The sequence below is a fragment of the Silene latifolia genome, chromosome Y, assembly GCF_048544455.1.
Source record: "Silene latifolia isolate original U9 population chromosome Y, ASM4854445v1, whole genome shotgun sequence".
Classification (NCBI taxonomy): domain Eukaryota; kingdom Viridiplantae; phylum Streptophyta; class Magnoliopsida; order Caryophyllales; family Caryophyllaceae; genus Silene; species Silene latifolia.
Window position 1 is genome coordinate 13571835 of NC_133538.1, and position 25656 is coordinate 13597490.

General features: G+C 39.1%; 1 protein-coding gene across 1 annotated transcript; it reads left to right on the forward strand.

Moving 5' to 3' along the window:
- The first annotated feature begins 2346 nt into the window (after positions 1–2346).
- Positions 2347–25429, forward strand: LOC141633076 (vacuolar protein sorting-associated protein 35A-like). Its single transcript, XM_074445561.1, has 22 exons — positions 2347–2691; positions 2798–2894; positions 2990–3113; positions 7021–7206; positions 7814–7901; positions 8519–8575; positions 8684–8773; positions 8873–8995; positions 9235–9309; positions 9392–9451; positions 9542–9658; positions 9898–10137; positions 10214–10279; positions 10485–10574; positions 10848–10937; positions 11066–11155; positions 23364–23432; positions 23509–23589; positions 23700–23807; positions 23892–23995; positions 24546–24659; positions 24860–25429. The coding sequence occupies exons 1-22, from the start codon at positions 2599–2601 to the stop codon at positions 25068–25070; spliced, it is 2373 nt and encodes a 790-aa protein (XP_074301662.1). The 5' UTR covers positions 2347–2598; the 3' UTR covers positions 25071–25429.
- Positions 25430–25656: the final 227 nt, after the last annotated feature.

Genomic DNA, 25656 nt, shown 5'->3' on the forward strand with positions numbered 1-25656 from the left:
GTACTCTAGGTACTCTAGCAAGTTATTGTATTGTGTGATATAATAAGGAGAATTTTTCATGAATAAAGGAAATGACATAAGGCCGGTGGAGGTAACTGCAATCATACTCAGCCTGTGCTTGGCTGATCCCGTTATTTTTATATTCTTTTTCAGGTACAAGTATCTAGGAAGGTCAAGTGTGAGGAAATTCAAATAGAGAAAAATGGGTTAATAGGATAAATTACTTGTATAGAGTTATTAGTTTTTTTTTCTTTTAAAACTTTATTAGTGTAACTATCTTTATTTTATTGTTTAAGCCTTATATTTTCTGAAGGGGAAATACAGCGGTGACACCCTATAATTCCGCTGCTGTCTATTGTTAGTAAAATGGGTTATTTTGAGCTGTCTGTCTGTTTTTCGAAGCGTTACACTTAACTTGCGTCACAACTCAATACCTGAAGGAAAAGCTACATACCCCGAGTCATTTTGTGAAGTCTGGCTTTTCCTTCAGGTAACTCACTTATGGTAATATCCCGAAAAAAAAAGAAAGAAAGAGGGAATTCATACGAGGGAGAAGATGAGTTTGTAGCAGCAAGCCAGCAACTCAATAGGTAAATCGGGTAGTAGTTCTTACACTAGTTATATAATATCAACCTTCACATTAATGTATGATTTCGGGCCTTTGTCGATAAAATTAATTATTTACCTTCAAATAAGACGATATTAGAAATAATTGGTTATATAAGTTTTATTGTAAATTTCATATTATGATTGTTATATTGCTCACATGTTATATTAATTGTCGTCTTAAGAATATATGATTGTGATGATGGTACTGTTATTGTAATGTACGGTTGGGCAATTATAGCATTCGAGATACGATTATTGGATTGAGATGAAATTATTATGTAACTTGTGTACATAGAGAGGGGAGCTGACTCCATATGAAAGAGGCGTTGTCTCCATGTAAACTAAGAGGGCGTTGACTCCATATATATGAATTAAGGGGCGTTGATTCCATGTGAACTACGTAATGTCTCTCTTTTCAGTAATGGTATACCGACATTAATGTCATGTGAATGCATATATCCTGTTGGTATGAGAGTGGTAAGTGTTAAAATGTTTGGATGCCATACCGATCTTTGGTAGGCTAATGTATACTGGTAACCTACTACTCTAGGTACTCTAGCAAGTTATTGTATATAATAAGGAGATTTTTTCATGAATAAAGGAAATGACATAAGCTGGTGGAGGTAACTGCAATCATAGTCAGTCCGTGCTTGGCTGATTCCGTTATTTTTATATGGGTTAAAACACAACCTTTAAAAAAAAAGTTTTTTTCCAAACACCACCTTTAAAAAAAATGTTTGTAAAACACAACCTTTAATAAATTTTTTGTTGTCAAACACGACTTTTTGGCCGAAGGACTTAACATTTTGCAATGAGGTAACTTTCAGTCGATGTTTGAGATAGCAAATGATGTCGGTTTGAGGTGTTCTTAGACTCGTGGGAAAGGTGGAAATACAAGCTTTTCAGGGGTTATCAATACGATGGTCAAAGGTGGCCTTAAGTGGGGACAATTGATGTGTAAAGTAAGGCTAGTTGGAGAGGCTAGCTCTAAAGCGAGTGGTCATAAGGGTTTTTCGTGGGTCTTTAAATGGGGTTAGGTTATTTTATTTGGTCTAAAATTTGGTATATATATAGAAGGGAATATAAGGTAGGTCGTAGTTGTGTTGCTTTTGGTGGTTGTTTGTTGTAAGTGGTGGTTTGAGGTGAGTGAATTGACCAAAAAAAAAAAAAAATCCTACTTTGACATTCTTTTGATTATTTTTTACCACCAATTTAACTCCCCTCGAACCACCACTTGCAACCAACAACCACCACAAACAACACAACTAAGACCTACTTTGCACTCCCCGCTACCTACATACCAATTTTCAGACCAAACAAAGCATCTTAACCTCATTAAAAGACCCACTAAAAATCCCCGAACACCCGCTAATCTCTCCGACCAAATTTTTACTTTACACAAAGAATAGACCCCACATAAGGCCACCTTTGACCATCGTGTTGATAACCCATGGAAAGCTTGTATTTCCACCTTTCGAACGAGTCCAAGAACACCTCAAACCGACATCGTTTGTTATCCCAAACATCGATTGAAAGTTAACGCATTGCAAAATGTTAAGTGCTTCAGCCAAAAAGTCGTGTTTGGCAACAAAAATTTTATTAAAGGTTGTGTTTTACAAACTTTTTTGTTTAAAGGTGGTGTTTGGAATTTTTTTTTAAAGGTTGCGTTTGACAAAAAAATACCTTTTTCTATTCTTTTTTCAGGTACAAGTATCCAGGCACGTTCCGGTTCCACCTATTTTACACCGAGGCTAATTGATCATCGATCAGAAATAGAATGAACCCGAGATCCTTTCCCAAAGGGGTGAAAACACAACGTTGACAAGTAGTTACACGCGGCATTACTAATCTCCCAAATTTACCACCAAAACGGCAAAACCCACACAACACAAGTCAATCATACTCTTTCTCAACCTTCACCACCACCACCACTCTCCGATCACCTGCAAAACAATACCAAAAATCGCATAAAAAAATTAGAGAGTGAAAATGATCGCAGACGGCGTTGAAGACGAAGAGAAATATCTCTCCGCTGGAACCGCCGGGCTTCAACAAAATGCCTTTTACATGCATCGCGCATTGGTAATTAATTAATTAATAATTAATTTTTATCATCTTTCGTCAGATTACGACTTCGTAAACCTTAATTTTCGATGAATATTGATGTAATTGATTGATTTTTTTGAAGGATTCGAATAATCTCAAAGATGCGTTGAAGTATTCGGCACAGATGTTGTCGGAGCTTCGGACTTCGAAACTTTCGCCGCATAAGTACTATGCGCTTTGTAAGTCGTTTGATCTGAGTTGCGGAATTGTGTGAATTGTGAAGTTGTGTGATTTTTGTTGTTTTTATGTGTGGAATTGGTGAATGATTGTTCAGATATGCGAGCGTTTGATGAATTGAGGAAATTAGAGATGTTCTTTTACGAGGAAATGAAGCGAGGTTGTTCGATTATTGAGCTTTATGAGCTTGTACAGCATGCCGGCAACATTTTACCTCGATTGTAAGTCCTAAATTAATTTGAACGTTATTGAGCTTCTGAAACGGGCTATTTCGATTGAGTTGGTGAAGATCAGTTATCCGTTAATCAACGTGTATTTAGTAACTTATTATCTATTGTAACTGTGAATCGCTCTCTTCATGCTGTAGCTATTGTAACCTAAATTGTTGCATGCTATGAGATGGATCAGGAAGTTATTTTATGTGTTTGTCGTTTACTCTTATTGTTTCCCTATAGGTGGTTTTAGAGGTTACTGTGACCACATTTACAGCATCTTGACGCAATATTGGCCGCATTTAGTGAGATTAGACTTCGACAATCGCATTGCGATCGAAATTGAGATTTAGAACTATACTTATTAAGGAGAATTTGTGCGTTTACCATAAACTTGTGTTTTTGCGAAAAGGTTACTGCAAAATTTGGTAGTTGGGATAACTAGGTGTCGTATTAACTAATTATTCTACCAAATTAGATATTAATAAACCAAACTTGACTCTACACTATGCAATTAAGACTAGTAGTAAAGGGAAGTAAGGGTCGAACCCAAGAGAAGGGATTAAGACTAAAGCTTGAATTAAACTAATGACAATGAACAAAACACAAGACTATGCACAAACTATGAATATTAACAATGGACAACAATTGAAAACACATAAGAGGAGAATTGGCATGGAGGAAACAAGTAACAAGATGAAAGAGAGATGATTTTGCTTATGAAACAAAGTAACAAACACTTGGTATGCAAACAACAATAATATGAGAGGAAACTTGGTATAATCCTACAAGTTCCACCTTTTCTCAAAGTATGATTCTTTTCTCTCTAAATTCATTTACCCAACAATAAACCTCAAGCAAATGATTACCACTATCTAAGCCAACAATGATAATCCTACTTAAACTACAAATTATAACATTAAACCATGTATGAATTGTAGCTAAGAGCATGAAGAGTAAAACCAAGAGGAAAGTAAATGGAATATCACAAGAGTATGTCTAAGCCAACAAACCCAATGACATATTCAATTTCTACTCACAAAGGTTGATACTTTAAACCAAGATAACAACAATATGAGTTGCTTCAACAAGACATCACAAAAGTAAGAAACTTTGCAACATTCAAGCAATAGATGAGTGTTATAGAGGCAAGGGTAATTACTCCTCACAACAAAACATTCATCATGACATTCAAATATAGAAATTGAAATAAATGAAAGAGTAGAGATTAAAGAGTCAATACAATGATAAAGATGAAAGCTTGAAATGGATTACACCAAGTAGTGGAAGATTAGGCTTCCATAGTCTTCATAAAACCCAAATAACAAAGTAAGATTACAACTTTTGTAGGAAAGTCTTCTAAAATGTTACAAGATTTCCCCTCCTAATTATGAGAGTGAATGAGATTATATGAGATTGTATGATGTTAGGAGCCCCCTTTAGATCTCAAAATTCTAGATATATATAGAGAGGCACGAGCAGGGTTACCGGATTCGCAATTCGTTCAATTCGCTTTCTTAATTCTAATTCGCGATTCGCTCAATTTGGCGAATTACATTATTTTAAAATTCGGTAATTCGTCGAATCCAATTCGCAAAAGGATTATCCTTTTATATTAACAAAGCTAAAAAAAATAATCTTCCTGTCAGAAATTGAAATAAATGAAAGAGTAGAGATTAAAGAGTCAATACAATGATAAAGATGAAAGCTTGAAATGGATTACACCAAGTAGTGGAAGATTAGGCTTCCATAGTCTTCATAAAACCCAAATAACAAAGTAAGATTACAACTTTTGTAGGAAAGTCTTCTAAAATGTTACAAGATTTCCCCCCCTAATTATGAGAGTGAATGAGATTATATGAGATTGTATGATGTTAGGAGCCCCCTTTAGATCTCAAAATTCTAGATATATATAGAGAGGCACGAGCAGGGTTACCGGATTCGCAATTCGTTCAATTCGCTTTCTTAATTCTAATTCGCGATTCGCTCAATTTGGCGAATTACATTATTTTAAAATTCGGTAATTCGTCGAATCCAATTCGCAAAAGGATTATCCTTTTATATTAACAAAGCTAAAAAAAATAATCTTCCTGTCAGAAATCAAAATTAAATTAAAGCTAAATCTACAAATCTACAATAGTGAATCAAATTATTGTGCTTGGCTTCAAAGTTCAAACTTCAAAATAACCAAGTATCTTGTCTATACTTCAATTTTTCCTCATTTTTTTTGGTTTTTAGCATAATCATATAATTCGCTCATCTCAGCGAATATTCGCGAATTGGGACGAATTAAGATGAAAATGAATTGCGAATTAATTCGCAATTCGGAGGGGGAAGAGCGAATTAGGCAACCCTGGGCACGAGAATCTAGGTTAAGTCCCTTAAGAAAGCCCAAAACACGGAACTAGAGTTGCGATATCCAGAGCAGCGCGTATTTGCGCAGGCTGCGCTTTAGACTGATAGTAGCATCTTGCGAAGGCCATATCTCCCTCGTTTCTTGGACAAACGAGGCGTGTGACCTACCGTTGGAAAGCTAAGATCACAAGCTTTCACCTCCAATTGGCCTTGCGTCGATACGAGCTCTAGAACTCGAGATATATCCATTTGAAGTGGACCCTTGTGAAACCGAGTTTTCAATTCTTCATTCTGGCTCTTATTTGTCTATGCCAAGGCATCAAATCTTCCATTAGCTTACTTTTCTTGACTTTGAACTTATTCCCTTGGCTTACCTTTTGCACTCCTTCTTCACCTTGGTTGACCGTGGCTCGGGTTTGACTTGTGAGTCGGTTTGTACAAAATGATCCATTCATCTCAACTTACCAATATGAAGTACTTGAATTACCTTGAGATGTAAATACCAACAACAAGTTCACATGATCCAAATTACAACAAAAGTGGAATCACCGGAAAATACCACGATTAACATTCAAAACCGGCTTTATGACAAGTTTATTCAACTAAAATTACCTAATTAGGCCGACACTATTTGACTCTATCAATGCGTGTTGAGCAGAATTGTGCATTTACAATAAACTTGTGTTTGCGTTAAACCTCTTTGTTAGTGACTGTTCAAGAAACAGGAAATATGCGATTCACTTAGCCAATAATGTGATATCCAGTAGCTTCAGGAGCCCCTTTCTTTAGTGCATTTCTTCTTTGATAAGCATGCACTATGTTGGAAATATAGCGATTTATCCTTCTTGGATATCTGCAGTATGATATCTATTACTCCGTATGACTTGAGAAGACTTGCCTAGCGCTACTGGCTACACTATAGAGTATAGACACCACATTTGGTGGTAATAACTTTTTGAAAGTCATTTTGATATAAATTTTAGATACCTTTCATGTGCATGACATCTTGAGTGAAATTTGTGAGCATTCGGTACTCTAGTTTGTCTTCTTAATATAGATATTTCGGTTCTTGCATATCATATATGCAAGTCTTTAAGAGAAGTTTTTGTAGCTAGGTCTCAACATGATTTTATTTACCTGGTGATTTTCAAATGGGGGCTACATTCGACTAGGATTTGACAATTCCATGTGTCCAACTAAACATAATTAACTCATTTATTTCTTATAGGCTTATAGCCCTTCACGTTGATTTTTCGTGGACATCTATCATTAACTCTTTTGATTGGTTTGGTTGATGTTCTGGACTATTGGTCGATTTGCCGTGCTTAGACAGGTCGATAGAGGTTTATCATATGATGTTGTAGAACTTTTGCTGTTATAACTAAACTTGTTCTACGAACATGTTGATAGTTTATCACAATTGGGATCTGTTGGTAATAACAGAAGCTTAGGTGATTTAGGTACATCTCATGATGTTGGTGTCATGACTTGATCACGTTTGTTGTACAGTTATAGATTTCCGGAATTTATTCATTATCTACCTTTTATTTTCTCTTTTCAGGTATCTTCTATGTACAGTAGGATGTGTGTACATAAAATCGAAAGAGGCTCCCGCTAAAGATATCCTCAAGGATTTGGTTGAAATGTGCCGTGGCATCCAACATCCTCTACGAGGGCTCTTCTTAAGGAGTTACCTTTCACAAGTCAGTAGGGACAAGTTGCCTGATATTGGTTCAGGGTATGAAGGGTGAGTGATGTCTTAATCTTGGCTTCCAACCATTTTTAAGCTGCAATTTCTTTCGCTGATTTTTGGCTTCAAATGTGCAACTAATATGTGGTGTCGACTACTTCCCATATATACAGATCAACTTAATCTGATTATATACCAGATCTTAATGAATTTGATAGGAGGAGATTTTTGTGTATGCTGTTGGTATTCTGAATTGTGATCTAGATTGTAACTTTTGCCGCTTTTGTTTACTCATTCATCTTACGGTACACTGGTACTTAGAAACAAGAAATTAACCATCAGAAGTCTATTGTTCGGCAGTCTCATAGTCATTTACCCATATCTACCTTTATATGGGATGTCTTGTATAAGTGAAGCGTTTGTCATTTTTAAGACAATATGCGAACTTTGACGCATCAATCAGTATCGGGAAGATGCCCATGTCCAGTGGTCCTGGCCATTCATGGTCACCTGACCGTCAAAGCAACTAATGTTAGGACCTTGTCAGAGATAACACTTCCCTTTGTGTGTTAGTGATCCATTTTAGCTGTATCTTGCTTAAGAATTTGTTTGTCTAAACATTTCACTATTAGAGATGGACATGATATTGTCTTGATGTTTGCAGAGATGCTGATACTGTCACGGACGCAGTCGAGTTTGTGATACAAAATTTTACTGAAATGAATAAACTTTGGGTGCGGATGCGACACCAGGTTAGTTAACTTTATCTCTTTATTTCTGCTCTTTAAACTTTAGCAGTCTGCAATGGTGCTTTAGTGCTTTACACATCAATTATGGTCAATCTAATGATCTCTCCCATGCGACTGTCGTAGATTATTTGTTATGGCTTAGGGTTCAGTGAGCTGTATTTTACACTTATTGTTTGTTTGACTTGAAAACCTTGAGTTGTTGCTGGCTAGGAAATGTTTTTTGTTCTCCTTGACCCTTCTAAGTCTAAAATTTTCATTCTCCTCATTGAGGATAATGATTTTGTTTCCTCCTCGTGACTTCATGGGCAGAGCCTCTTGCATAATAATTTAACTCTTTTGTTTACTTTTAGTACCACTTAAGTAATCATTTGGCACAAACAAAGAGCTCCGCTTTCATCCCAATATAACTACATTTTTGTTAAGCGCATGAGTTCTTCCTTGAAGATACGGCTGTATGTAAGGATCTCTATGGTTTCTACGTAGATTTCAGTCCTTGCACACCATGAAGGTAAATTGTCAGTTATAGAGCATGACTTCATGCAGGTTATAGTATGCTTGAATGATTCGTACTATTTGCTGATCCTGAGTTGAGGCTTGCCATCGCGCTTTCTGGTCTGCAGGGACCTGCTCGTGAGAAGGATAGAAGGGAAAAAGAAAGGAGCGAACTCCGGGATCTTGTAATACCTTTATCCCTGAACTCATAATAGTGGATGCAATAGAGCTACAGATTCCATGTGCGCACTTATAAAGACTGCTGGTTTTGTTCCTTAAATTTTCTCACACAGGTTGGGAAGAATCTGCATGTCCTCAGTCAGATTGAGGGGGTTGATCTTGACATGTATAAAGATACTGTTCTTCCTAGAGTCCTGGAACAGGTTGGGCAATTTTTTTCTTCTTCCGAATTTTTTTTTGCTTCAAAGATCATGAGGCGCTCATTATAGTGATGTAACTTTCATACTAATCGCTGTCGCCAGGTGGTCAATTGTAAGGACGACCTTGCACAATATTATCTGATGGACTGTATGGTTCAAGTATTTCCTGATGAATATCACTTGCAAACTCTTGATATATTGTTGGGCGCTTGTCCACAGCTTCAGGTACCTCTTGCTTGTATTGCTGTCTTCCCTGCTCCTAAATGTGATGGTTGCTCTTCCTTGTTCTTATTCAGTTTGCTCCATTGAAGTAACATATCTGCATTGATGATTACTACTCCCTCCGTTCCAACCAAGTGTTTACATTTTTCAAAATATGTACGGGGAATGTTTAAAAATGTAAACAATTTATTGAAATGGAGGGAGTACTTACTAAGTGCGGTGCTTCTAAACGTGTTTTACAGCCAACAGTTGATATCAAGTCAGTTCTCTCCAGCTTGATGGAAAGGCTCTCAAATTATGCTGCCACGAGTCCAGAAGTGAGTTTCATGATTCGTGTTTTGATGCCCGAGTTTCGGATTTTCACGGAGTCACGGACTACCACTGATGAGTTTTCTGTAGGTATTACCGGAATTCTTGCATGTGGATGCCTTCTCTAGACTAAACAGTGTGATTGGGAAGGTAATTATAAGTATTCATGACGTGTAACAATGATCATGGACTGTGGAAATCATCTGGCTCTCAGCTGTTTGTGCTACATTTTCAAAGCAGGTCATAGAAGCACAGCCCGATATGCCTGTTGTTGCTGTTGTAATTTTGTACTCGTCGCTTCTCACGTTCACCTTGCATGTCCATCCTGACAGGCTTGATTATGCTGATCAAGTTTTGGTATGTTTACCCGTGTGATCTTATTCCTTTGATGCATTTCTTTCTATCCTGTATGTTTCTCAGAAGAATAAGTTCCACCTCCTCTCTTAGTCTGTCCACTTCTCTTTTGGGGGGATGCTCAATTCTCTTTGCAGTCTGGTCATTTCTTTCTGTGATCATCACATTATCTTTATCTACTAGAAAAATAGGATGAAAATGATATCAGTTCTAATTCTTGAAGTTTTGTTTTTCTCTGCCAGGGATCCTGTGTCAGCAAGCTCTCCGTTGTGGGGAAACTTGATGATAGCAATGCAACTAAGCAAATTGTTAAACTTCTAAGTGCTCCGTTGGATAAGTATAATAGTGTTATTACTGCCTTGAAGCTCTCTAACTATCCCCGGGTGATGGAATATCTTGACAATGAAACGAATAAGGTCATGGCAAAAATAATTATTCGTAGCATCATGAAAAATGAGACGTATATATCCGTGGGTGATAAGGTATATAATTAATTACTGGATTGTTGAACTTTAAGCATTAGATATTATGCTAATGCACTTTCCTGCTATCATTTAGGTTGAGGCATTATTCGAATTGATAAAGGGGTTGATCAAAGACACTGATGGTACATTTGACGATGAGGTCCGTATAACTATATTTTTAATGTAATTGGTTCTCAATTTTCCTACCAGGCAAATTCTCCCACTTGCATTGGTTTATGTTGTTTGTGTGTTTCTGTCTAGCTGGGCCTGAGTTTTTTTTGCAATTAAATACTTTTAAATAAAATCAATAAATGCATCTGCCAATCCAGTCTTTTTATTCTAAATATGTCTCTTGTTAAATTTAGGATGACGAAGAGGACTTCAAGGAGGAGCAGAATGCTGTAGCACGCCTTGTCCAAATGCTACACAATGATGATCCAGAAGTGATGTTCAATGTTCTGTTCCTTACACCTCTAAGTCTCCTTTCCATTGATTTTTTTTGTTTTATTTTGCCGAGAAGGATATACTTGTAGGCTATTTAGGTATTTAAAAAAACGTGGTTCTTGGTCTAATGTTGGGTTGTAGGTTGACTTCTGGTAGGTGCTCATATTTTTGCAGGAAACATTTTTCTTTTGGGTCACATTCTTGATAAATGATTGATTGGATTAGTTTTTAGTATTTTATGTACCCTTCTTGATTGCTGATATTGTTCTTGTGGTGATGTGCAGATCATTACTATAGTTCATAAACATTTCTTGGCCGGAGGAGTGAAACGTCTACCATTTACTGTTCCACCTCTTGTTTTTTCTTCTCTTAAGGTTTCATTCAATCCTCACTTCGACGTGTTTTATTTACATGAGAGGGGGGGGGGGGGGTGGATTCGTTTTTTTCCTTTCCTTAAACTCTTCTTAAAAAAATTCTTATTCTTGTCATGCTCTACTAATAGTTCATTCGGAGGCTCCAGAACCAAGAGGCAACTAAAAGTGGAGATGGAGTGGATGCTAAACCCAAGAAGATTTTTCAGTTGCTGAACCAGGTGAGGTTGGATGTATTTTCTGTAGTATCCCATTGTGTTAAACTCTGGGGTAGTCGAGACAACTCATTTTCACATTAGAACAACGGGAAAGAGCTGTGGCTCAACCCCCTGTTCCAGTTTCCAGAGTGAAAGCCTGGTTTCAGCACCTCAATGCATCCAAAGGAAGGGATTGCTTTTGCCTTTCCCTCCCTGACTTGTTCTGATGTAGAAAGCAAAGGCAACGTGATTAGATAAGCAATTTAGTGCACAATTTTTTATTTTATTTTTTGCGCCGTTTCTGGATCCATGTGCTCAAACATGAATTTGTGATGATAGAGAATTTACTAGGTGTCGTAAATGCTAGAATTAACCTATCAAACAAACAATTTATAACCCAAACTAACTCTAGAGTACTCTAACTGAAAGTAATATAGTGCAAGTAAGGGTCGAACCCAAGAGAAGGACTTTAAAGTTAAAGACTTGAATTGTAAACTATTAAACACTAATTAAGACTCTAACTACTAATTAAGACTCACTAATCAACTTTATAAACACACAATGGTTATTAACAATGGCAAACAATAGATAAACATAGACAAAGGAGAGTTGAATTGATTGGTAACATGAATGTAAAAGAAAGTTGAAATCTTTTCTAACAAGGCAACATGACAAACACTTGGTATGCAAGAAAATTCAATATGAAAGAGAAGTTGGTGTAACTTCTTCTTAGTAACCAACAATTAGCAAAGCTTGACCCTTTTTAGTCTCTTAAAATTATCCACCCAATACTACCATCTCAAGATGTTGATACATGTAAATTAAACCATCTACATACACCCTTCAAGCTTAGACAACAAGTCATTAAACCATGAAAAGAGACTAAGCATGAGCATTAAGATTTAACCAAAAGATGAAGTTAGGATCAATTCCTCACAAGATTAAACCATACAAATGAGAAAAAGACAAACTTTCCTATTTGTTATATGAATCCTTTAAACCAAATCAACATACAACAAATTTGCTTCAAACAATCCTAGATAGATTAAACCATTTCTCTAGGATTTGCAATAGTTCAACAACAATAAGCATGAATGGCCAACCCAAACATAAATTCATCCAACATGTGAAATTAAGTACAAAGAAAGTGTATTAGATAAATTAAGAGAGATTAGAAGATCTTACAATACCAAAGTTGGAAACTTTGAATGAAATTACACCAAGTAATGAGAAGATTAGCTCCTCATAATTGTCTTACAACCCAAGAAATGAAGAATGCTTAACATAAATTAAGAGAGAATTTTGTCCTAATTATTACAAGATTAAAGCATACGCATAAGATATTTTTGATCTCAAATATTGGGGTATATATAGTGCTGCACGAAGTTCTAGGGTAATCCCGGAATGGGCCTTGATTTTACACAAAAGGCGGAAGTAAACGTCTTGAGCCTAGCATTTTGGCAGCATTTTGGCAGACTGCCGGTCGGACTCAGACTGCCGATCTGCCGAATTGACAGAAAGTTTTACTTCCAAAATCCGCCTAGGTGCTTGTCTTGTTGCTCCTTCAAAGGTCTTTCTTGTCTTCCCTTGACTCGTGGCACATCCCTCGGTTATGGTCGTCTTCAACTTCATTTTAGGTTGTCTCTCTTGATCCGGTTCGGGTTCCGTGCTTGACTTTACAACACTCCCGACTCCAAGTTAGTCTAAAACACCAAGATCATAGCCCCGATAATTGAGAATCATTTATTATCATCGGTATACTTAAAGACCCGTATTAAACACACGAGTGATGCTAAGAACACTCATTTGACTCGACTCTATTTGACACTATCAAATACCCCCACACTAAACTCGAAACAAGTAATTGCGCAAACCTATAAGTGAGTGTAGGTGTAGTTGACCACTCTTCCCTCACTACAACCTTCTTATAGCTCCCTCTCAAACAACCACCTATTAAAATAAAATCTAGACTCAAATGTGACACCCACTCTTCTCTCACTCCCCTTCCTTGTCTCACCCTCATTACAAGACACGACAAACCTCCAACTCCGACTCATCATCCCACAACTACCCTCCTTATATCATCAAGCAAGAGATGACCACTCTCACCTTATCCCAAGGTGATAGCAAAGTGGCCTACACAACCTCTTCACACATCATTAATCCACCTCCTTATGGCACCCCCTTATCACTCCATTCAATGTAAGATCATGTTACTTGGTTGGCCAAACACCACAAAGAATCACAACCCACACAATTCCACCAATTTGGAGCAAACTTTTGTGACTCAAAAAGAAATTAAAACCTAATCTTACCTCCTTCAAAGACCCTCCTTATCGCTCCCTTCTTATCCCTCCATCTTTTTGGTGTTAGCATTTTTTTCAATTTTTCAATTTTTTTTGTTGAAAATCCCTCATTTTACCTAAGGTGCTCTTTCGGGTTTTCACCTTAGCTTTTCCTTTCCTCTCATGGTGGCTCGCTTCTCTTTTTTTCATTTTGCCCGGAATGCCCTTTCGGGTTTTCATTCCGTCCTCGGCCACCTTCCCATTTTTGCCTAGGTGCCCACCCTTGTGGGTTTTCACCTAGCCGGGATTTTCATTTTTTTTTTTTCATTTTGCATTTTGCATCAAAATTCAAGAAATGTACATATATTACAACTTAGAAATCTTCCCTCACACTTTTTTTCCACATTGTCCTCAATGTGGAGGAAGTCAAAAACTTACTCATCAATTATGAGAACCTGAGGCACCCCCTTGATCATAGGTGCCTTGGTTCCTCCATCTTCTTTCTCTTTCTCTTCTTGCTCTTTCATAGCCTTTGTCTACCTCCTCTTGGGTGATGGTGGGTGGGTTGGTAGGTTGAAGGGACATGCCAAATAGCCCACGAATTATCCCAAATGAATCCTCATGAGCCATCGCATCATGGTAAGAGTCTTGGACATACTCGTGATGCCTTTCGTTTTGGACTCCAAATTTGTGGTCCACTTGGGTTCTCCATTCAGTTTGCTCCTTCCACAAGGCCGCATTGGCCGCCATTCTTTGGTCATGTTGTTGTTGCCAAAGCCGCCATTTTTTAAGCATTTCCCGCACCATTGTCGTTTGAGCCGAGGCGGCCTCCGTGATCAACTTCCCCCATTCATCCACCACACTCCTCCATTGGTCCATGTTCTCCAACCTTGGACCTTGTTGTTGTTGCCAAGCTTGGGTTTCCGCCATTTGCCCATTAATGGTTGTAAAGACATCCCTTATATCCTTGAAATAATCAAACATGGTTTGTTGCCATGGGGCAACAGGATGACTAGAGATTCCCCGCGCTTCATATATGGGAGTGTCATGAGGGGGGAGGTGGTGGTGGCTACCATGGTACATGTGAGGGGTCTCACTTGGTGCCGCTTCTTCTTCCTCATCGGAGTCAAAACCCGATATATCCATGGCACAAAAGAAGTCCCTACCATAGTGTCCTCTTGGCAATGGGGAGTTTTTAGGCCGAGGGAGTCAAGTATTTTTGCTTGTCCGGCCCTAACCAATACCCTTGGAGTGGACTTTGTCTCACTTTTACGAACATCCGACATTCCTCTAGGACGACATCATTGTACACGGTGATACCCTTTGTTTTAAAGATATCTTGGGAAGGGTCTATGTCACCCTCAAAGTGCGCAACAAAAAACGTGATCACCCCTCCACAATTAATGCTCCCTCCCGAGCTCTTAGTTTTGTGCACCATGCAAGCATCAATGAAAAGTTGCACCCAATCGGGCACCCCCACCCCCTCCGGAAGCATGGTCCACATGGTAGTGCGGATTTTGGCGTTGACTTTGGTGGGTTCTCCTATGGCATAGAAGATGGTGGTGATGAAGCGGGTGAGGAGTTGCACAACGGGATTGGTGATATAGGAGATCATATTATCATGCTTGGCGTTGTATGTCCTCACAATTTCGGTCCAAGCTACATTACTTCTATGGCCGAGCATTAAAATTGGAGACGGAGCTTTGGAGATGTTCAAAATACCCCTTACTTAGGGAGTGAGTAAGGGTGTGCCAACTTCCATTTACACGGAATCAGATTTTTTTCTCCCTCCCCTCCGCCACATTGACATTGCACTCCGTTAAGGTGGCAAGGAACTCTCGGGTGTAGGATGTGTATGTGTAAGCCCATAAGTCATCTTCAAAAAATGCTTCTAGACCCACTTTAGCAAGCATACTTTGAGCTAGGGTACCTATCCCAAGAGCATTTAGGGTGTTGTAAGAAAGGAAGCGGGTGGTTTTGATGGGTTGTTTTTGTGGTTGTCCGAGTTTTTGTAAGATTTTTGATTGTGCGGTATCTAACCCTTCCCCCCCCCCCCGAAAAATTGGTTCCTCAATATCTACGGTTTCCTCTACAACCCTTTCTTGGATGGCCTTCGGGATGGGTTCAATCTCGACATGTTTGTACCTACAAAAGAGCTTTTCCAAGGCAAATAACACAAAATATAGCACTTAAAAGATTTTTTGCTCTTTCTGACAATTCACCAAACACTTGGTGTGCACTTGCTTAAGATGATTTCAAAAGCTTGTGTTTGGTGTTCTTTCCTTACTCAAAAAACTTTCACCACCAACAACAATTATAGCAACAAGAGACTAACAATAATCCAACAATTCCACTAATTAAAGCTAATTTTCGAATTAAAAGAGAGCACTAAAATGAAAGTTGAGTTTGGTGGTTATACCTCCCCGAATTCCATAAGAAAAATGCTCCTTGTTGTTCCTAAACCCGTCTTTGACCCTTAAATTTCAACCCTTAAAAAATTTTTTTGTAGATCTTGAAAGTTAGGGTTCTTGAGTACTTGGGGCAAATTTCTGGTTTTGGTGCAAAAGAGTGGTATTTGTGTTGAAATTGGAGTATTTGATGAGAATGGAGGGAAAGGTTGGAAGATTTGATGAAGTTTGGGGGAAATTTGAGTGATTTTGGTGGAAAATAAGGTGAGTTGTCGAGTGTGGGTGTGTTTTGCTTAGCTCGAAATTCTAGAATTATGAAGGGTATGGCAGACTGCCGAATTCCTGATGCGCAATTTTTTTGGTTGGCTAAATTTTGGTATTGCACCAATTTTTAGCTAACTAATCTTCACCCTTTCTTTAACCTTCCTTCCTTCTTCATAAATCACGTTCCCAACTCGAAAATTTCCCTTTTTCCGTCACTCCATTACGTGTCACGCTTCCCGAGATAGTGCAAAAATCTATTCCAAGCTCCACAAAACGATTAGTAACTTCATGAAATTTGATGCAAAGCAATTTATTCCTTCCGAATTGCAGTAAATGACGAGTATTTAAAGCTAGTCTAGAATGCAATAAATCTACACTAAGGGATAGAGTATGTACAAGGGTGCCTTGTTTAAAGTCGATGGCTCGACCTAGTCATTGTTGGAGAGGGCTAGTCTCGGTAAATCGGATCTTCCACTTGAAGATCCTCTTCACCATGCAACTCAATTCCTTTGAAGTAGTGCTTCGATCTTTGTCCATTGATTTTGATCACTTTTCCCGATGTTTGGTCTTCCACCTCCACCGCTCCATGTGGGAAAACTTTCCTAACTTAGTAAGGTCCATACCATCTTGACCATAACTTGCCCGAAAAGTTCTTGAAACGGCTTTGGAAGTCCAACACCTCTTGTCCTTCAAAAACTCTTCGAGTCACCATCTTGTCATGCCATGATCGTGCCTTTTCTTTGTAGATGCTTGCATTGTCATAGGCGTTTTGCCTAAGCTCTTCTAACTCTTGAATTTGAAGTTTCCGGTGCAATCCCGCTTCATCGATATTTGATTAAAGGCTTTTACCGTCCAATAGGCCTTGTGTTCAACTTCTACGGGGAGGTGACAACCCTTCCCATAAATGAGCCTATATGGGGACATATCGATAGGGGTCTTATAGGCCGTCCTATAAGCCCATAGAGCATCATCAAGTCTTTTGCTCGAATCTTTCCGGTCGGGATTGACCGTTCGCTCCAATATTCGCTTAATCTCTCGGTTGGATACTTTCGCTTGGCCGTTTGTTTGTGGGTGATAGGCCGTTGAAATCTTATGGATGACTCTATATTTTTGGAGTAACGCCCCAATCACTTTGTTGCAAAAATGCGTTCCCCTATCACTAATAATGGTTTTGGGAAATCCGAACCTTTAGAATATGTTGCTTTTGACAAAGACACTCACCGTCTTGGCATCATCACTTTTTGTGGGGAGGACTTCCACCCACTTGGAAACATAATCCACCGCTAGAAGGATGTAAAGATACCCATAGGAGTTGGGAAATGGCCCCATGAAGTCTATTCCCCACACATCGAAAATTTCCAAGTATAGCATTGGTTGTTGAGGCATTTCATTCCTTCTTGAGATGTTGCCAAACCTTTGGCATCTATCACAAGTTTTGATGAAAATGTTAGCATCCTTGAATATTTTGGGCCAATAAAACCCACTCTCTACAATTTTCCTTGCCGTTCTTTGAGGTCCAAAGTGACCTCCACATGCATACTTGTGACAATGCTTGAGTATGGATGGTATTTCAACATCCGGCACACAACGGCGAATGACTTGATCTTTGCACATCTTCCACAAATAGGGGTCATCCCAAATGTAGAACCTAGCATCGGTTTTGATCTTGTTGCGTTGACTTGATGATAAAGAAGTAGGGAACTTCTTAGTCACCAAGTCATTTACCAAATTTGCATACCAAGGCTCCACTGCTTTCAATGCATAAAGTGATTCATGTGGTAGACTCCCATCCACCACACCCATCCTCTCTAGTTGCTTTTGTTCAAGATTCAACTGGCTAAGGTGGTCGGCCATCACATTAGCTAATCCCTGCTCTTCCCTTATTTCAATATCAAACTCACTCAAGAGGAGGACCAACCGCATAAGCCTTGGTTTTGTATCTTTCTTTCCCACAAGTTGAGTGATGGCTTTGTGGTCGGTGTAAACGATTACTTTAACCCCCAATAAGTAAGAACGAAATTTCTCAAGGGCGTACACCACCGCCAAGAATTCCTTCTCGGTTGTGGTGTAATTCTTTTGAGCATCATTAAGAAGGGAGGAGGCGTTGTCTTCTTTTTGTCCCAACACGGCTCCAATAGTATAGTCGCTTGCATCCGTCATTATCTCAAAGGGACGGTCCCACTTTGGTGCTTGGATGATTGGAGCCGAAACAAGCCTCTCCTTAGAGTAGATCGAACGCCTTCCTACAATCATCATTAAACAAAAACTCCGCGTCTTTGTGTAAGAGTTTGCAAAGGGGGTTAGCAATTTTGGAAAAATCTTTTATAAACCGCCTAAAAAACCGGCATGCCCTAAAAACGACCTAATGTCTCGAGTATTAGATGGATATGGATGGTGAAATCATCCATGAAGACTTCCAAAATGCGCTCCACAAAATCAGAGAAGATGCTCATCATGCAACGTTGGAAAGTTCTCGGTGAAATCATCCATGAAGACTTCCAAAATGCGCTCCACACAATCCGAAAGACATTCGAAGATATGCAAAGGTACCAAAAGGGCAAGTGAACGTTGTTTTGGATTGGTCCTCCGGTTGAATAGGGATTTGAAAATACCCGGAGTACCCGTCCAAAAAACAATAATATTCCTTTCCGCCTAACCTTTCTAGCATTTGGTCTAGAAAAGGTAGGGGAAAATGGTCTTTTAAAGTGACTTGGTTGAGGCGGCGATAATCAATACATACCCGCCATCCCGTTTGTAAACAGGTTGGGATCAATGCCCCTTGGGTATTCTTGACTACCGTCACCCCGCCCTTTTTCGGTACAACTTGAGTTGGACTTATCTAATGTGAATCACTAATGGGGTAGATGATTCCCATTTGAAGTAGCTTTATGACCTCCTCTTTCACCACTTCCATCATGGGCGGATTGAGTCTTCATTGAGGTTGTCTCACGGGTTTTGCTCCTCCTTCCAACCAAATCTTGTGCATACATGTGCTTGGACTTATCCCTTTGATATCGGCAATGCTCCACCCAAATGCTCCTTTGTGTTTCTTGAGCATGCTCACCAACCTTCCCTCTTGGAGTTTGTTGGAGTTGTTGGAGATGATTAGAGGTAGTGTGTCATCTTCCCCAAGGAAAATGTACTTGAGGTGAGTACTTTGAGATCACTTTTGGGGGGTTTAATTGTAGAGGGGAGTGGCCTTTCCAATAAGGCATCAAGAGAAAGGAATTTGAGAAGGTTAGGACTTGTCTTTAAGCAAAACATTTGGTTGCGGAGCAGGAGATTCCCTGATTCCGCTTTCTTTTATCCCTTCTTGCTCTACATCGTTAGTTAGGGTCACCTCAAGAGGGTCCCTTTGACACAAATTATACACTTGATTGACAATTGGTTCAATACTTCAATTATGTTTAAGAAGTAGCATGAATGTGAGTCATTGGGATGTTTCATTGCATCGTAGATGTTATACATCAATTGTTTCCCTCCAAATTCCATGGTAAGGTTACCATTTGACACATCAATTTTTGTCTTTGAAGTTTTCATGAAGGGGCGCCCTAGCAAGATAGGTGTTGCCCTAGGGTCCACTTCCATGTCGAGAACATAGAAGTCGGCCGAGAAAGTGAGGTGGTCAACTTCCACTAAAACATCCTCCACCAACATCCTCCACCATTCCCTTGGGGCAGATGTTAGACCGATCCGCTAATTGAATCAGAACATCGGTCTTGGTCAAAGAAGGTAATCCTAGGGTCTCATACAGAGTATAGGGCATGACATTAATTGACGCACCTAAATCTAACATGTCATGTGTGAAACTCTTGCCCCCAATAGAGCAGTGAACATCCTTGGATCGCCGCACTTCTTAGGAAGTGACTTTTTGAAAATGGCGGAGACGTGCTCACTCACCCTTACCCTTTGAGTGCCTTTCTTTGAGTTTCTCCTAGGCGAGCAAAGTTCCTTAAGGAACTTTGCATACCTCGGAACACTTTTCAACAAAGTGAATAGAGGAATATTGACCTCACACTTTCTAAATGTTTCATAGAGGTCGGCATCATGCTCTATTTTCTTAGAATGTGTGAGGGCATGAGGGAAGGGTACCTCCGGAGCGTATTCCTTGAGAATGTCTTCGATTGATTCATTGGGTGTTTCCCTTGCATTTCCCTTAATATCCTTGCTTGATGTTTCCTCACTTTCTTTGTCTCCACCCTTGCTTGATGAAACATCTTTCACTTCCACAATGAGTTCTTCTTCAAGGTCTCTCAAGTCCCCTTCATCCTCCTTAGCTTTTGCTTTTCTCTTTTTCTTGGAAGGGGTATTTAGGGATTTCCCTTTCCTCAAGGTCATAGCACTCGCATTTTCCCTTGGAGGAGGAAATGTTGTTGAAGGAATTGAGGAGTTCTTTTGATTGTTCTTGGCAATTTCTTGAGAGATTTAACCAAGTTGAATTTCAAGATTTTTGACCCTTGCATCACTTAGAGCTTATCGGAATCCATCTTCTCAAGCCTTCTAGTTGTATCGGTTTGCCCCTTTACAAGGAGTTTCAACATATCTTTGGTGGACATGTCTTCATCCCCTTGAGAGGAGGGAACCCCTCCTTGTTGAAAATTCTTGTTGTTTCCTTGGTTTCCAAATTGAAATGACCCCCCTTTTCCTTGTTGAAAGTCTTGATTCCTTTGATAGTTTGGGTTTGGTCCTTGTGAATTTTGGTTTCGTGAGTGGTTGAATTGACCATTTGGGAAACTCTTTGAAGTATCTCCACCCGAACTAAGGTTTGGATTATCTCTAGAGCCAAGGTTTGGATTATCTCTAGAGCCAACATTGTAAGTGTTTTCACTTGGGTCATATTTGTAATAACCAACCCCGGTAGGATTTCTCGAATTGTAGTTGCCATGTCCCATGGCACTAACATTCAACTCCTATGCCTTGTTCTTGCATAACAGGACATGACTCCACCGGTTGTGGTCCTTGGCAAAAATTACATTCCACATTAGGCCCTTGTCCTCCACCCACATCTTCAGTGTTACCCATCAGACTTGCTACCAATTTGGTGAGATGATCCACACTCTTCTCCCATAACTCCTTGTGCTTGCGGCAAGCGTTTCTATAATCTCATTTGCTTCCGCCACGGACAACTAGTCGACTCCTCCACTTGTTGCGGCATTCACCATTTTTTTGGTCTTGTTGAGTAAGGCCATCACAAAAATTCACAAGTAGGTCGTCACCACTCAATCCATGATAATCCATGATATGGACATTGGGCAACCAACCGTTTAAATCTCTCCCAATATTCGTACAAACTCTCACCTACTTCTTGCTCCGGAGAGGTGATAGCCTTCTTTGCATGATTGTGTCGGGAATCGGGGTAGAACTTCTCAAGAAAGGCCGACTTCATGGCTTTCCAAGTACGAATTGTACCCGGTGGGAGGTAAAAGAGCCAATCCTTGGCCGCATCTAGCAAAGAGAATAAAAAGCCCTCAATTTGAATTGGTCTTCCGTGACTCCATTGGGTATTGCACCCTCACACATCATGTATGTGGAACTCGGAAAGATGACGGTTGGGGTCATCTCCCGCGTGCCCATGAAACTTTGGTAGATTGTGGATGAAGTAGGTAGGCAATGCATAAAGGTTGTGTGTCATAATTCCTTGCCCTTAGTTCCCTAATAGTCCTAGTGTCGTTTGCCATTGTTTGAGGTAAGCGAATATTTAGAGGTGTAACCTCAATGGTTTCCCCTTCACTTGAATCAAATACAACTTCCGGTTCCTCTTCACTTGACCCTACCCTTGGAGCCCTTTGGTAGAAGGGGTTTGTAAAGAACCAACCGTAAGTTTCTCTTGCACTCGAGTCTAAGTCTTGATCGCTAAAAACTACCACTTGCTTTTAACAAGAAGAAAGGCAATAAGGAACAACCAAGCATACGTCGCAACTCAAACTCTAGCTATGTCGCCTTCCTCGGCAACGGCGCCAAAATTTGATAGAGAATTTACTAGGTGTCGTAAATGCTAGAATTAACCTATCAAACAAACAATTTATAAGCCAAACTAACTCTAGACTACTATAATTGATAAAGTAATATAGTGCAAGTAAGGGTCGAACCCAAGAGAAGGACTTTAAAGCTAAACACTTGAATTGTAAACTATTAAACACTAATTAAGACTCTAACTACTAATTAAGACTCACTAATCAACTTTATAAACACACAATGGTTATTAACAATGACAAACAATAGATAAACATAGACAAAGGAGAGTTGAGTTGATTGGTAACATGAATGTAAAAGAAAGTTCAAATATTTTCTAACAAGGCAATATGACAAACACTTGGTATGTAAGAAAATTCAATATTAAGGAACTTGGTGTAACTTCTTCTTAGTAACCAACAATTAGCAAAGCTTGACCCTTTTTACTCTCTTAAAATTATCCACCCAATACTACCATCTCAAGATGTTGTTGATACATGTAAGTTAAACCATCTACATACACCCTTCAAGCTTAGACAACAAGTCATTAAACCATGAAAAGAGACTAAGCATGAGCATTAAGATTTAACCAAAAGATGAAGTTAGGATCAATTCCTCACAAGATTAAACCATACAAATGAGAAAAAGACATAAACTTTTCTATTTGTTATATGAATCCTTTAAACCAAATCAACATACAACAAATTTGCTTCAAACAATCCTAGATAGATTAAACCATTTATCTAGGATTTGCAATAGTTGAACAACAATAAGCATGGATGGGCAACCCAAACATAAATTCATCCAACATGTGAAATTAAGCACAAAGAAAGAGTATTAGATAAATTAAGAGAGATTAGAAGGTCTTACAATACCAAAGTTGGAAACTTTGAATGAAATTACACCAAGTAATGAGAAGATTAGCTCCTCATAATTGTCTTACAACCCAAGAAATGAAGAATGCTTAACATAAATTAAGAGAGAATTTTGTCCTAATTATTACAAGATTAAAGCATAAGCATAAGATATTTTTGATCTCAAATATTAGGGTATATATAGTGCTGCACGAAGTTCTAGGGTAATCCCGGAATGGGCCTTGATTTTACACAAAAGGCGGAGGTAAACGTCTTGAGCCCAGCATTTTGGCAGACTGCCGAGGTACATGGCAGTCTGCCGAATTGCCTGAAAGTTTTACTTCCAAAATCCACCTAGGTGCTTGTCTTGTTGCTCCTTCAAAGGTCCTTCTTGTCTTCCCTTGACTCGTGGCACATCCCTCGGTTATGGTCTTCTTCAACTTCATTTATTTGTCCTACTCTATTCCAGCTTATCGAGGCTCTTTTGAAAGTTCCAGCTCCTGAGCTTGCATTACGATTGTACCTACAATGTGCCGAGGTATATTTTGACATTTAATCCTGACTGCTAGTGTATGGTTCAAGTTTTTCATAGGTTAACTGGTTTTGTGTTTTAGGCTGCAAATGACTCAGATCTAGAGCCCGTCGCTTGTGAATTCTTTACTCAAGCTTACATATTATATGAAGAAGAAATTTCGGTGAGGCTGTGTTGATGGATTGGTCATGCTGTTAATTAATTCACTCCACTAACTCCTACGGAGTACTATTTTTGTGCTCAATCGTTTTCTATGCTTTTATGTCTCCACAGGACTCCAGAGAACAGGTTAATGCTTTGTACCTAATTATAGGGACTCTTCAAAGGATGCATATCTTTGGTGTTGAGAACAGGGATACTCTGACGCACAAAGCCACTGGGGTACGTTTTCTCTTTCGCCATTTTGTTGTCAAGTACTACACACTATTTGCTGTCCTGACAGCTGGACTGCATTGGTCTCTGCAGTACGCAGCAAAGCTTTTGAAGAAACCCGATCAATGTAGGGCAGTCTATGCTTGCTCTCATCTCTTTTGGGCTGATGATCAGGACGGTGTAAGGGATGGAGAGAGGTCTGTGTCCATACTCCATACCACGTTGTAATAATATTTCAATGATACTCCTGTGAGTCCTGTCCCAGTAGATACTTCACGTATAGGGTCTTAGTCAATATCAACCCTCAGTTTAAGTTTCCTATGCATGTTTTATTCACGTGTCCAGAAACTCTTTTAACAATTTGACTATCATGGATCATTAATGCTGCTTCTCAAGAAGCACTAATCGGCTTATGGAATTTTAAATCTTGTACAAAATATCAGATTTAAGCAGATCATCGGAATGGTTATGTCGACATTATGTCCTCAATTGAGCTGTGAAGTCATTATATTAGTGTGTCAGACAGAGTGATTTATTGAAGTCCTTTAATCTTTACTCTCTTGAGTGTACCTTTTCTAGCATCGATTTGAAACAGGTAGAGGTAGAGCCAATGTGTTTTGCTAGAATAGGCTATTGTAATTCCTTGCTCGAGCCAGATTCGCTTCCTCTGATATTAGATTCTGCTTTGGCTTTGAATTGTAATGCCTTACATGCACCTATTTATATATTTGTTTATTTTAATGACAGGGTTTTGCTTTGCTTGAAGCGAGCTTTAAAAATTGCAAATGCTGCGCAACAAATGGCTAATGCTACACGTGGTAAAGGGGGATCAGTTATGCTGTTCATTGAAATCCTCAACAAGTAAGCTTTCTCCATTCTGGAATGACTTGATTCAAATGTTTGCTCTAATTTGGCCAATAACTCACTGTTCAAAATTACTCACCGAAAAAAGACAAATGGGGGAATTGACTAGAGTGAAAGTAGTAGCATACGAGACAACGGAAATTTTATGTGAAGAAATGCAACATAACATATGAATCAAATTTGACTTCAAAACACAGGTATCTCTACTTTTTTGAGAAGGGGAACAACCAGATCACTGTCAATGCAATCCAAGACCTGATGGAACTAATTACTTCGGAGATGCAAGGTGATAATGCCATGTCAGATCCAGCTGCCGAAGCTTTCTTTAACAGCTCTTTGCGGTACATCCAGTTCCAGAAACAGAAAGGAGGTGCCGTCAGTGAGAGATATGAGGCTGTCAAAGCGTGAACCAGAGTTGTATTTAGCGGGGCCATCTGCTCTGCATAGATTCAGCCGAATTAACTGATTACAACTTTTACTGAATTTTCATATCAGGTTTGGCGTCGTGTCTGAGGGAGACCGTCCACTGAATCATATGTTCTAGGAGAATACTTTTTTAGGTTCTGCTAATTTGATCTTCATCTCTTCTAGTTATGTATGTTGCTGGAAGGTTTTGTCATCCCTTCCTTTTGAACATAGTTTCGGTTCTGATGAATGTTCTGATGAATGTTGTGTGTATATTTTTCCTGACAAATTTGTAGCTTAAGCTGTATTTTTTGAGCAAGCGGTAATTGAAATGTACTTATGCACGAGTTATTGATGAACAATCCTGAAGAGCGGGTTTGGGTGGTTCACCTGGTTCGGCTAGTTGTACATCTATTTACGAATTCAAGGGTAATTCTAGTGGCTTGTATGTTTAGAATAGCCAGCAAATTGGTGTCTCTACCATGCACACTTTCAACTTTCAAGCCAAGTTGGTCCAATTCTTCGTTGAGGTTGATCCAGCTAACAGTGTCATTGAGTCAACAGTTCCTTTTTATTGTCATTTTTTTTT